General features: G+C 42.1%; 1 protein-coding gene across 8 annotated transcripts in view; it reads right to left on the reverse strand.

Moving 5' to 3' along the window:
• LOC113013014 (forkhead box protein J3-like) overlaps positions 1-14208 on the reverse strand; it is a 69452-nt gene that overhangs the window by 10175 nt on the left and 45069 nt on the right. For 6 of the 8 annotated variants that reach the window (XM_026153535.1, XM_026153530.1, XM_026153532.1 and 3 more), the window contains 4 exons: positions 13798-13899; positions 10812-10970; positions 4407-4623; positions 1535-1792 (listed from right to left, as the gene is read on the reverse strand). In XM_026153535.1, the coding sequence (XP_026009320.1) occupies positions 1535-1792; positions 4407-4623; positions 10812-10970; positions 13798-13899 (736 nt within the window). The remainder of the gene's footprint in view (positions 1-1534; positions 1793-4406; positions 4624-10811; positions 10971-13797; positions 13900-14208) is intronic. The other 2 variants (XM_026153531.1, XM_026153534.1) reach the window with 1 other exon arrangement.

The raw sequence follows: 14208 nt of genomic DNA on the forward strand, positions 1-14208 counted from the left end.
GATGTGTTAGGTGAACTGCAGTTACACCAATGTGGCCTTGGAAATCGCAATGTTGAATCAGTGTTTTGGTGCGCCTATATATGTGAAGCTATACTTTGAGCTTTGTATGGTCTTTTCAGGAGAATTAGAAAAGCAGAGAAACTGGAGAAATAGCATTGGGGCTTTCAAAGTGAAAGTCTCGGTAATAGGAGGTCTTCTCTTCTACAGCGGCATCGGAATGAAAAGAACACCGGACAATATTTTCATAATTTTGTCATTTCAACCCTGAAGGTAGTCTCCCCCACTGCTAATCACAGTCACGCCAGATAAAAAGAAACATATTTTGATTTTATTTTTCTTTTACTGTTGCACATGTTTTACATTTTAAACCCATTTTCAAATGATAAGCAAACAACTTTATTATTTCTTTAACTGCCTGTTTCCCCATGTCTAAAAGCATCAAGCCATCCATTTCTTTCTTAACTGTTTATCTAATTTAGGGTTGAAGGGGCGCTGGAGCTAATCCCCAGCTGTTAAGACACAGAGTACGCCCTGCACACAGAGGCATACAATGGTACCTACAGCCACTTTAAAATCACCAGCTAACCTGACAAGCATGACTCTGGATGTAGGTGAAAGCCGAGGGCACAAGGGCAGCAGGGGGAACTTTCTTGCTGCGAGGACGCTGAGATTACTGGTTTTCTGTTTCTTGGAAAACATAATGTGAACGGTAATAGTGAGGAAGGTTTGCTTTTGGTGTAATATAACCACTTGTTCACCAGGCCAGAAGAATTTCGCTTATACTCAATGCCAGCATAGCTCACTTGGTTGAGCAGGACCTCATGCCGAAAGGCTGCTGCAGAAGCTGAGTCTGAATGCACCCGAGACCATGTGCTTCAGGTCATTCCCCCTGCTTTCCTGCCCTTTCAATAAAGGCTAAAATGCCAGAAATAGATCTTAAAAAGAATTATGGTTATCCATATCCTAAATGAGGGGGCTGTGAAGGTAAAACACCAGTGGTCAGGTCTATATTGTGTATGTTAAGCACATCATATAAGCAGTTCCTGCTCCTGTGCAGTGTCTGCACAAACTTCCCCAGATGTTGATGGAAACTGGGATATAAAGCTGTGGTTTCTGAGCAAATTTGTTCCGAATTAACTGAATTCAGTGATTTTGAAACAAATTATGGTAATTAAGGATAAGGGTTTTTTAAAGTACATGAATTGCCTTTCACCTCAATGAGTATCTGTGCCTTTGTAACCTCTCTCCCAGAGTAATTAACTACAATCAAAGGGACTCTCGTGTTGCTTTGTTAGTGAACATTCATGTTATCGTTAAAAGAAAGCTTTCACATTCAAATTTAAAGACCTGGTATGTTCAGTGCAAGCTGATGTATTGATGTTATTATTATTACTCTGATTGGCAAAGTATTATTCAATCCCTGTTAGAAAGTTGCTAAAGTCTGCCCATGTTTTTCCTGATGTTGTGCACCAGTAGGCGACACCAAAGATCCTACACATGCTGTAATGCCCTTTGTCTGTAAACCTGTTCTCACCTGTTGTGGGGCAGGCCTGCACAGCGTGACTCTGCTGGTGGGAGAGAGACGAGTGCTGCTGAGAGTGACCAGAGTGCTGTTGGTGCTGACCGTGGGTGGAGTGAGGGGAGACGTGAGAGTGGTGAGGGTGGTGCGATGTCTGGCCATGGTTGTGTTGGTGGTGGTGGCCGCTGCCGCTTCCCCCACCAGGAGAGTGCTGGTAGGAGCAGGCGGTGCGGGCCTGTTGACCCGAGTCACCGGGCATACTCATCAAACCTGCTTGGGGAAAAAAACATAAAGACACATGAAACTTTAAAAAATGGGGCAAAAATGATGGAGAAGACACCTTTTTTCCACTATAACAGCTCAACCAAATAAAGCCAAAGATTCTCCTTCAACAACATGTTCAGATTTGCTCTCTTGAACTCATTTTAAAGTGGATGTGGATTACTTTCACGTTGCCATTTCTAAATTATTGTCAGTCAATTGTTTAAACCACCTACATGCCTTGGTATGTCACCCACAGCTATTAGCCTCCTATTCAATCACACATGCACAACCACTGCTATGGATTCTCAGTAGCAGGAATATGTCTTATACATCGCAATACCACCAAAGGAATTATACGGGTTTGTTGAATCCAAGTCCATTTTACACTGCAGGAATTGCAGCTCGGATCAGAAAACTGATCAGTTTATGTGGAGGCTATTTATCAGCAAGAATAATGTATCAATAAATTTGATTTCACTTTGATCTGGCAGCAGACTTCCACATCTTTGCCATCAGGCTGTGGGACGGCATCAGAGGCGAATGCACTGGCACCCCTGTAGCTTGCAGCTGTAACTTTAGACATAAATGTCAGCACTGGGTGGTAAAATAAATAGATTCACTTATGAATTCACAAGATTAACGATTTTCTGCCAGCTGCTCTCTTGCCTTATTTGCAGCACCAGTGCGGGCTTCTGCCATTATATTTTGATATATTCTTTATAGATCTCTATCAGCCATTCATCTGATAATGCTTTTGATTTAAGTAGGCTTCAAACAAGCCCTTTTATGAGGGCACACACAGAGCGTGAAACAGAAAGCCTGGGTTAACAAGGATAATCACTATTGGTGATACCCATCATCTCTGATTGGGGGTGTAGGTTTTGGCGAGCCAGCCTGGCTACATCACCCGGTGTCTCTCCTGTCTGATTTGTCATATGAATCTCTGACTCATCCCTCACACACACAAACACACACACACTCTCCCTCACCTCTACCTATGAATTCCTTTTCATCATCGACACTGAAGAAGCTTTATGTCGGTTGCTGCCTCATTAAATTTTCAAATGATGCTGCAGCGTTTCTGGACCTCGGCTGTCCGCTTCCCGGTTTTGTGACTACTTAAATGTAAAAGGCTCTTCCAAGGACGTACAACGTCCAACTATAAAGTAAGGTGGACTCTTCGAAGGTTACCTTCCTTTGGTACATTTGTTTGAGTCGTGTTTACCTTTTCCTTTATTTGCTATCACTCCAAGATCTCTTCAGAACTTTTTGTGACCGATAAAAAGCGAATCGATGAGTGCACCACCGAGTGCAGAGTATTTTTCATTCAGTCTCTTTATTCCCCTCTGCTGTGTGTATAGTCAATGCTTTCATTGCCTTAACTGTATTTACAGTACTGCAAATCAAAGCTCCATTTTTATCTATGATTTTACCACGGCTGTGTTCCTCTTTCCTAATTTACCGTACGGGTGCATTTAAAGGGAATAATAACAGGGTTCTCTTTAAGATTTTAAGATGGCAAACAGGGAAAGGGCAGCATAATTTTGAAAGCCAGATTGTAAAATGAGACTTCACAAGTTGACCCAGCTGTTGATTCACTCGTTTGCTCTTTAGAAAAGGTTCATATTTGCTTCACTGTGACCTGTAATTCAGGATGGTGGCACTGCCTGAGCCCGTAGCAATGCGGTGTGTGGTCCTGGACTCGCTGTAGATACGATGAGCTCCTCTGTCTGGATGACTCAAATTCTCAAATACAATGACTACTGACACCGTTTCCTGCTAAGCCTCACACTTAAGGGACCCTTTCAAGCATCCGCTAAATCCATTTTCTTCCTCATTTTCCTTTTAGATCTCAGCGCAGTGCCGTTTTCTTCCCCACCATCTATATTCTCATTGTCTTATCTGTACTCTGTGTACAACCCTGACCACAAATTGAAGGGGACCTTGTCAGAGGGTGAATCCAGGCAGCAGTTGCGGGGGTCAACAGAGCGTATCAATCTCCTTGGTTACAGAAGATTTGTTGATGTGTATCAGGAGTAAAAAGTGAGAGAGAGAAAGCGCGAGAGGGAGAAGAGAGAAGGTGAGAGGAGGTTGGTGCGATGGTGGGGTGTCCAAGAGGGAGGAGGCCTAGTGACCTGAAAGCGTCAGGAAGCAATTAGCGAGATGCTTCGCAAACTTTAGAACCAATCTAATTAGCTGCTATCAAAGCTGCAGAACCCTTTGCTCTGCTCGACTACAGATGTGTTTGAGAGTTTTTTCCCCCCCTTCTGTTGAATTCTTACTCTTAATTGCCTTTACTCATTTGACTGAGCGAGCCGTAAAACGCAGATATGCGGAACAACAGATTGTTTGTTTATTAAAACACAACAGAGTAGGAGTGTGTGGTGGAGGTTAATACTGGAATGCCGGCTATGAAACCAGTGTTAAACTGTTTGAATTTATAAAGGTGGTGGTGGCGGGGGGGGGGGGGGGGGGGGGGGGGGGGCTTATTCTTGTCAGTTAATTATGTGCACAAAGCCTCACACAGAAGTTTACTTTATTTCCCAGTGAACACACGTGTTATTATAGGTGTCGAACAGGTACGCATGAGCAGGCACACTAATCCGCACACAAAACCACCCACCTTGCTGCGAGAAGGACTGCTCGAAGACGCACTTGTAAAGGCTGCGGAACGAAGAGCTGAGGTCCTCGAAGTCTGAGAAGCAGAGCTGCTTGTCCCGTGACTCGGGGACAGGTAAACCGTACTGGGGCTGCGGGGGAGGAGGAGGAGGCGGCGGCGGAGGTTGGGCGGGCTGCTGGAGGCTCAAGGACTGGGACGAAGGTTCCGAGTGGCTGCTCACCTTCGAGGCGGATAGGAAGAAGAGACGGATCGACTGTTAAAAGGCACGGGGAACATCAGGGAACGTCGTGGTTTCAGAAAAACGCCTGACAAAGGCTCAATTCACACTGCGATTGAAAAGATTTAGTTCGTCAAGGTGATGAGGCATTGCAGGTTCAAGTGCATACGTTTTATGTGCTTGACTGGTTCATCAAAAATAGTAATCATTTTTTGGCTCATTCATAACCAACTCTTGGCTCTACTGTTTATAAAATACACAAAAAACACCACCTAATGGCACCTAGTTCTTTTATTGACTGCTGCTTGTCATACACAGAGCATGTATGGAAGGATTAGAGAGCATATTAGTGACTTCAAGAATTTCTGTGCCTCCCCGAATTAAACCAAGGCTCAGTTAAAATGTTTTAATTGTCAAGGAACTGCCATTCAGTTGTAAAATCTCACCGCACATGAAACTGCTTAAAATTATTGGATTACTCCTAAGTGGATTGTATTTCATCACCATCTTCCTCCATCACCTGCAGCAGCAGTGCGCGGCTACGAAACAACAGCAATTTGTATCCAGAGAGAAGATTCACAATTCAGATATTTGATCCTAATGTGACATAATATAACTTGTGTCAGTCAATCTAAAGACAGGATGCAAAACAGAAGCACAAAAGGTGACTCGGGACTGCACGGATCATGTAGATGACGTATGTGTTAAACCTATATATGATCAAAATAAATGTTCTATTTATTTTGATCATATAAACAAAATACAGAGGTTCCACAAAAAAGTGGGAGGAAGTGCACATTTATTTAATCCCACCCCTTCTCCATAAGTTATCAGCTAGTATTTATCCAGCTTTGTTACTAATATAAACTCAATAGCAACAACAGACATATTTCTAATAACACAATATAGACGCTATGTAAAAAAACAAATTATCACCATAAAATTATTTGTTTTACAACTCCACACCTCCGCACATCAAAGCCCTGTGCCTCCAGTTTTGGAAGGTTAATTCTAACATCTGTATAATCTGAAGTAAGGTTAATAGGTTAACCTGGTGTGAGAGTGCCTTAAACCCGAGTTCTTCTTAAATGCCATGGGTCCAGTAGAAGTCTGTGAGGAAACAGCTTTCTGACTTGACCTCTGTAAACACTTTCCTCTTGTGTTAATGGTCTCAGTGACACACTGTGGTTAGTACTATATAAATAATAAAGAGACCAAGATGGCGACAGCAAAAAACAATCAAGGCTTCAAAGACCTGGGTTACACCGCGGTAGCTATGACACTCTTTTACACTTTTTGAGCTTGAACTCAAAAAGTCGCTCCCATTTTACCTGGTTAGGTAACCATAGCAACCAGCGGGAAACGCATAACCTGGTTTGGAGCATGTTATCTTGTAGCTCCAGTTTAAAAACAGCTGTAAATAACACATTTTCACAGATTCTTTTGATCAAACAGAGCAGAAAGGAGCTCTGCGTTGGGGTTAGTTATTCAGAAATTCAACGTTTTCGTACATCCTCCTACTCTGCTGCCCTGTTGATTTTAAAAAGTTAGAATTACAGTTTGCAGAATAGAAACTGCTCGGTGTATTTGTGGGCCTGGATCAGGAAGAATATTACATGAAGACAATTAATTTCACTTTGAACTGGTCAAAAAGTGATTTCCTGAATGGCTAAATGTATTGTAAAGTTTAGCTGTTGTGTTAGAAACAACAGCTTCTAACACAACAGTGAGATTGCACTAAAGCTGAACCACACCTCAGTGTATTTACATATGCAGCACCGATTTCGTTCCTTACCTGCACCACCAGTGTTGTCTTTTGCTGTTATATTTTTATTACTTCATAGTTTTCTGAGACCAGTCTTAAGTGAGCATGCTCAGATCCTGTCGCCTGTTGATGAATACTATTGTGAGGCCATTATTTTGCTTTTTAACCCTTAAATCAGGCACATCTGGTCAGATTATATTAGCAACTTATTCACTTACCCTAACATTAGCAATCAGGGTAAATTGTCACACAAAGGTGGTTATCAGCTTCATAACTTAACTCATGATTGATTAATCCAGCTATGAGCATGTTCACATTAAGGGGATGACGCTGGCAGCATCCGGCCAGTCACACAGATGGACGTCTCCACTGGCACGCGAGCCGCTGATCTCACAAAGAATGATAAAACTGTGAGGGTAACTGAAAGAAATGCTCCTGCTGTAGAGAAATAAGCGGTGTGAAACAGAAAATCACAGTACAATAGTCAGTAAAATAAAAGTATCAACACTCTAACATTGAAATATGGGAGAATGTGATGAATTAGATGCATGTGTGATAGATTTAGTTGTTATTCTTTCAGCTGTAGCCTCAATTTTGTCTAAGGGTCTGAGAACAGCCTAAAGATTCAATATAAAAACATAATTATAATGTAGGTTTAGACTCTAAGGTCCACAGATGCCCTGTTTTGGGATCATATATTATAGGCTATAGAACAGTCTAATGCTCATCGGGGAAACAGCAAGAGTCTAGATGAAAAACTTTAGACCCTGCATGCACAAAAGTCCAAGGACTTTTCCACAAATGGTGATTCTATTTCCCAGATAACTGATTGGTTGGTAAGCAGTGATCTCATACCTGCTGATCGACAACCTAGATCGGGTCTGCAGGATAGGTTACCATGGCTACAATAACAAGTAAGTAGAGCTAAGAAGTGAACGGACTCTGTAATACTGCAAACCCAGGGTTAACCTTGAAGTTACCTGGATAATCCCAAATCCAGCTTCCTAGCACAGGCGTCAAGTGGAGAGCACCTCTGCCTTTAAGTCAAAATGCATTAGAAACAAACCTCTTGGCTTTTTTGTCTCTACAGGCTGAACCTAAGTGAACACACCTGAATTTCAATTGGCAGACAGAAAAGTAAAATTCAATAATAATACGATTTAATTTAAATGAATTAAATTAAAACTTCAGCCGAGCCCTGGACACTTTTTTTTATATAAATTACTGTCAGAAATCATTTAATAATTCAGCCATTCACAGTGATGATCATACCAAATTCAATTTCACACAATTAAAATGGAATCGCTGCTGCCTCTCATTTCTTTTCACATAAAAGCAAAAGCAAAATACGAAGCTTCACATATCTGCCGCATATTGTGAATGCAGCCGGTCTTCATCCACCCTCATTTCATCCAAGCTGTCATCTTCCTCACCATCCACCCGGAGAACTCAAGCAATTTGCTGTGATCAGTGTGTCTCTGCCAATATAAGCCAACTTACGACGACACATCTCCCACACATCTACCTCCACCCCAATAATGCCAGCCTTTCCATAAACTCTCTCGGTGTCTGAGATCTCTGCCAGCAATGCCACCAGTAATCACCGTCAGTCAAAGGGATGCGGGGGGAGGGGGCTATCACCTGCTTCAGGTAATGAGTCAGAACTAAACCCGATCCCACCGGACTAGACCGCAGATGAGGTCTGAAACGATGGAAGAGGAGGGCGAAAGGTGGAGGAGCCGATGCAGGGAGGAAGAAAACAAAAGATGGCCTCTAGAAATGAGAGGTTAACGAGATGAGATTGCACTGACCTTTGCTAATGCAGGTGGGAGGTGAGCAGGGAAAAGTGATTGATGGTAAAAAGGTGAGCAGCTGTTACAAGGGAGAGATAATGAAGAGTTGGGATTTTTCAGCCCTCCTGTAATTTTGTTTTTGAACAGAGACTGGCCTTTAAAACTGTATTACATTTGGTTTAGAGGGACACAGGCGCGAAAACGATCACAAATACATCAAACACAATGCAGGTCTGTCTAGTTCCCATATTTATATTTGACCGAAAGGGACTTTAGTGATCGCAGTGGGGAAAAAACGCTGTTGTAGCTACACTACTACAAGGATTTGGAGAATGAAATGGACTGAATAGAAAGAAAGGCACACTTGCTCACAAAGGTTTATCCACTGGGAGCCAGAATATATACAGGTGAAAATATGAATGACAGTTGACACAGCAGGGAACCTCGTGGACTGCAAAGCAAGAATGTGTAAGTGTACCGCCCCTTTTTGTGCACCTTATAAAGGTCACGAGGACACCAAAAACATTTGAGCATCACTTCTTTAAAGCCTGTAGATACTACATTAGTAGTGAAAGACAATCAGTCTTTTGCACAACCCACTGTCATTGTTGCACTTTGCTATTGCACTGTTGTGTCTCCACTGGCTTGTGTCTGTATCGTTCTGTTCTGCCTAGTGTTGCACTGTTTGGGGGTTTTTTGGGGGGAGATTTTTGAAATTTTTGCACACTTGCACTTTATGCAGTCCTGTGTTGATTGTCTGTTATATGTTGTACGTAGCACCGTTGTCTCGCTTCACTGTGTACTGTACCACTGCACATAGTTGGAATGACAATAAAGCCACTTGACTTGATTTGAAAGGAAAACTAACGGGAGCTGCTTCAGTTATTCAGACATCAGGTCACTCCTAATCGGGTCCAAAATCACTCCATTAATATGTTGTTTTGAATCTCAAAAGCTCATCATGGGTCAGTTTATGTTCAAACATATTGGTTTCCTAATGTAGTCCCTCTTTAATAAACAAGCAGCTCATTATCATGTAAGTTGGACTATTTAAGACTACTCAGTTAAATAGGACCTTGTTTTTAGGCACAACAGGCGAAACAGCTATGTGCAGAGTTCCTTCTCTACTTTGTATTATCCAAGTTTGTAGGAACATTAACAGCGGACAACATGGGACTGCATCAATGTGTCCTCTGTATACAGTGTGTGGGACCTGCTGAAATAATAGAGTTAGTGGGGTATGGTAGCTCAGTGTTAAGTGGCTTAATAAAAAAAACAACATAAAACCCCCAAATGTGTCTGAAAACGGTCAGGGACAAAGACTGGACTGGAAATGAGTGAAAAAGCAGCCAACGTCCAAAAACAACTCTGAAAGCCTAGAGAGTTGTTGCTCAAGAGCACTTCAAAAAATTACAACAAAGACTGTTTTTTTTCAATCGAAACATAAAGAGAGGGGTGGCTCAAGACTCTTTGCTCAGTACTGCAGTTACATAACCACCAGAGGAAAAAAGAGCTAGAGCTAGAGTGTAGTCCTTCGCTCCTTTCTCACCTCCACACAGCTGGCCAATCACAGCGTTAAGTGGGTGTGAATGTAGGATTGTCGTTTACAAAAATGTCTGAAGTCGAAAGAGGTTTGACGCGAAGAGCTTTCAGAGCATAAGTTCAGCAGTATTAAATAATCACACACACACAGCATCTGGCTCACACTCATCTAAAAACAGCAAAACCAACCAAGATAAACTTGCTTCTTGTTTTATTTTTGGATGACAGAAGCAAGCCGCTATCAAAGCATTTCCCACAGGTTTGAAATTTATTTTGTGGTGTTCGGCCCTGAGGGGCGCGAGCGGCTGCAAAGAGTATTGATAGTCTGCGGCAAAACAAAATTCAATCCACGAGCTAAATAATCAGTCCATATGAATGCAATGTTCAACAACAAGCAACTGAGTTTTCAATCAATCTGCACTCTGAATTGCATTTCCATACCTCTGGAAGGAAGGAATGATAAAAGTCTCTTTGGATTGGGTCAGCTTCACTTGTCTGAGCACAAATAAATTCTGCACATAAGAAGCGATGACTGAAGTTGCCCATTTGATTCTTTCTATGCATGTTAAAGTAGCACTACAATAGAGAGATAATCCATTTCCCCTTGATTTTTTAAATAGGTGACCACAATTAGGCCTAATTGTTTGAAAAACCATTACTTTGCTTCTACGCACAGTGAATGTGCTCTGCTAAAGATGAGCGAAAACATATTTGGCTGCAAAATCTGAGCATCAAACATAAAATGAGAGTGAGCAGTGTACCGTAGATCCAGCGTACATGTTGTTAGCTGGTTACCACCTCCTCAGTCTGCTAAGGGTGCAGCAGACACCTTCTGTACTGATCTGGTGTCTCGACCGGTGTCTGAATCATCCAGATTATTTCGAGTGAATCCAGGGGAAAAAAACCCAAACACGACACAGAACACGTAAAAATAGTTTTAATGCTGCTTGTTTAAAATTTGTCAGCTGTGAATGAAAAACCAGACACTGTGGCAGTGTCCTTGAATTCTGAGTGGAAAATTGTCACGAGAAACATAAAACCTAGAAGCGATCACTCTAAACAACAACAACAACCAAAAGCAAAGGTCTTACTGGTGTGTATCCGTGCACGTTGCTGCCACTGCTGACCGCGGTGCTCCGGTTGTTGAGGTTGACGGACGCCAAACTTTGCTCTGAAAGGCTGTTGCTAAGGCTGCCGCCCAGGCTCCCAGGACTCTCGCTGCCTTCTGCTTCATGGTTGTACAGCGCTACCTACACACACACACACACAGTGTTGATGTTAATATGACAATAAAGGCTATTATACGGGGCCAACGATTTGAGCCAACGCACCACATAAACCCCTTCAAAGGCAGTGATTCATGACTTTATTGTTCCTTGTAGCCTATTTTGTTACACTGCCTCATATTTGTTCACGCGCCAATTCATATCCAGACTGAAGTGAGTGCCGCGCCACTCAAGGAGTTACCCATGCACCATTAACTGATGGAACAAGTTATGAGGAAAATGTGGAAATATTAGTTCTGGTCTATGTAAATTTGTCCTTTTGCTGTGTTAAACGAAAGAAAAAAAAAAAATAGACTCACCGACCCTAAGCTTGTGATTTTGCTTTTTTTTTTTTGCCACCTTGAACTTGTTGATTCTGATTAGATAAAGACACCAAGTTGCACTTCGAAGTAACTACGCTGTATATCTTATTGTAGCAGATCACAAAGCGTTCAAGAGCAATGCCTCAGGATTACGTTGAATCATGTTTCTCTTGTTTTATTTGACTGTCAGGACTTGTGAAGCGCAGCGCCAACATTACCTCCAGGCAACATTTAATTGTATAGACAAATGCGAAAATACAGCCTTCGGGTGAGACAACATTAAAGGCTCTCTGGGGCAGTGCTCTACACTGCAGAACATCTTGTAGTGGCAAAAAAGAAAGGATAGAGAAGTGCTATTGAGTCGTGGGTTAAAGTGTTAATCCTGAACTGTTCCTGTTTGAATAGTTTTGGTAATATCGGCACTGGGTGAAAGTTTAATTCTCCTGACTGTGGAAGTAAAGGAACAGGGATTTCTTTTTAGGTTTAATGAGGTGCTTTAGGTTGAAATCTACACAGAAGCAAAGAACCGAAACACTAATCACAACAGATCATAAAAGATTTGTTTTTTCATTATGCAAACATTACAGTAACTCAGTGCAATGATCTGATCCTGATCCTCCTCCACCCCCTCGACCCCCGCTATCCTAAATTCCCAGTATCAAATTATAGGAACGCCTTCCTTCAGTAGTGCAGGCTTTGTCCAATGCAAACAGAACATCGGCGAGAGCAAACGTGTTATAGAAGAAGCTCTGACGCACTGCTGTGCCTGCAGGACGCCACCTGTGCGGATGTGGGCGGATGTCACTGATGCCGGCATCGGCATCATTATCATCAAGGTCTCCGTGCTCTGAATCATTGTTTCAAAATGTATACTGATGTCTGAGACGACTCAAGTTTTAGTCTTTCCTGGCGTAGCGCGGATTGAGTGCAACCTGACACGTTTAAAGAAATCAAATGAAAATCCTTTTGTTTCTCCACCTGCTGCACGAGTGGCACGCCAAACACGCCAAACAATAATCGCTTGATGATCTGCACCAAGTTGGCTGCTTGTGAAGCTCTGTCCTTGTTTTGTCTTAGCGATTATCTAATAAAACTGCAATACCTTTTGCGGCATTGATTATTAACGGCTTTGTTATAAGAATGATGGTGGAAAATGTGAAGGATCTGCAGTATCTACTTTTTCAGGTAGGCAAGTTAATCCACTGCACTCTGTTGTTTGCCGTGTCTCACAGCAAAAAAGGACTGAATTCCAGATAATAATAATAATAATAATAATAATAATAATAATAATGATTAAAATTGCATGAGTACTTGGCTACAACGCTGATAAGAAAAAAAAGTGCAGAAATTCTCATCCTCGTGTCTCATATTGACAAATTCTGGGAAGTATGAGTCAGGGTCTGTTAAAAGTCCAGAATGGAAAACTGTAACGTACTGCAAAGTCCAGACCTTCGCATCCCATCCAGAACAAACAGAGTAATGCGAGCTGCTGCGGGACAAATTTTCTCTTTGGTTGGGGACAGGACGAAAAGGATCACCCACTGCGCATAATTACTGTGTTTGTGTGGGTGTGTGCGTCAGATCAGATAGGTGTCAGAGGTCCCTGTCTCTGCTTGATCTCTGACCCTCACATAGGCGATCACACGCAGTTTAGTGTTTAAATGCTTGTGTGTGTTTGTGTCGCGTAAGGCTTTCTGCTAGAAGTGAAGACTTGTTCTGAAGGCGTCTCAGCCTCTAAAGAAGAGGCGAAAAAGAAAAACAGACACTTCTGCTGCTGCTTCTGCTGCAGTTATGTCTTACTATAAATATGTTGTGACAAAGTTTGACACATTTTCCTCACAAGCAAGTACAAATGACTAATCATTGCACAGAACTAAGAAATCAATATTCATTCATATAAATGCCAACGAACTATGATCATTCTGAAGATTTTTACTACAGTGTTTTAAAGCTCTGAATGGAACATCTGTCGCTTCTGAAGCATATAAGGTCATCGTCAATGAAACTAACAGCATTTAAATGAATCCCAATCCAGAGAGTCCAACCTGCTAATGAATCTCCTCTGACCCACGCCCCCTCCACCACCACGGCATGAATTCCAACCTCACAGTTATCCAGTAACCTTGTACAACAATTCTGATATGTTTGATAATAGGTTGTAGATGATATTGCTATAACAAAAGAACTCAAGCCTCATGAACTCATGTCAAAATGAACAGTGACACGCTGATTTTACTTCTCTTTTTGACTGTTTGCTGTTTCTTTGTTATGATGTTGGCTCTGCTGGCTCTGGATCCCTATTTGAATTTGTTGAATTTGCCAAAATGGAAGAAAAGCTCTTTCTAAAAGGAGAGTCGCCAAATGCCGAACCAACCTCTGTCTGTATCTAACTGAGGATGGAAGCCACGCGTCCGGTCACATAAACTTTGTATGCCTGCGCTGTTGCGCTGTTTTGTATTGAAACAGCTTATGAACAGCTGGTGCCCTACCTTGTTGGTCACAGCATTGATGGCCAGAGTGGGAGATGCCCCTCCTGACATGATGCAGTCCATCCTCAGAGACTCGGACTCCAGGCTGTAAGGGGTCGATGCCTGCAGGAACAGGAGACAGTGTGAGAAAAATCTGGGCATAGAAAATGTTCATAAGTGCGGATTTGGGTTCAGTATCCTGATAACACGACCCACGTGAAGGCAACTAAACATTATTATTTTATTAATAATGTTTTGGGGTTTTTCTTACAATGACAAGCCAAAAAGTCTGTTGTGGAATTGCCTAGAATACTCGTTTCTGACTGAACTAATAATGCTTCCTAATGAAGGAAAAAAGGCAGGATAAACAGTGGCTTCAGGCACTAAAAGTGAACGAGCACAAACTGACCTGCGTAAACTTGCACAAACCTC

The sequence above is a fragment of the Astatotilapia calliptera genome, chromosome 20 (genome assembly GCF_900246225.1).
Source record: "Astatotilapia calliptera chromosome 20, fAstCal1.2, whole genome shotgun sequence".
Taxonomy (NCBI): Eukaryota; Metazoa; Chordata; class Actinopteri; order Cichliformes; family Cichlidae; genus Astatotilapia; species Astatotilapia calliptera.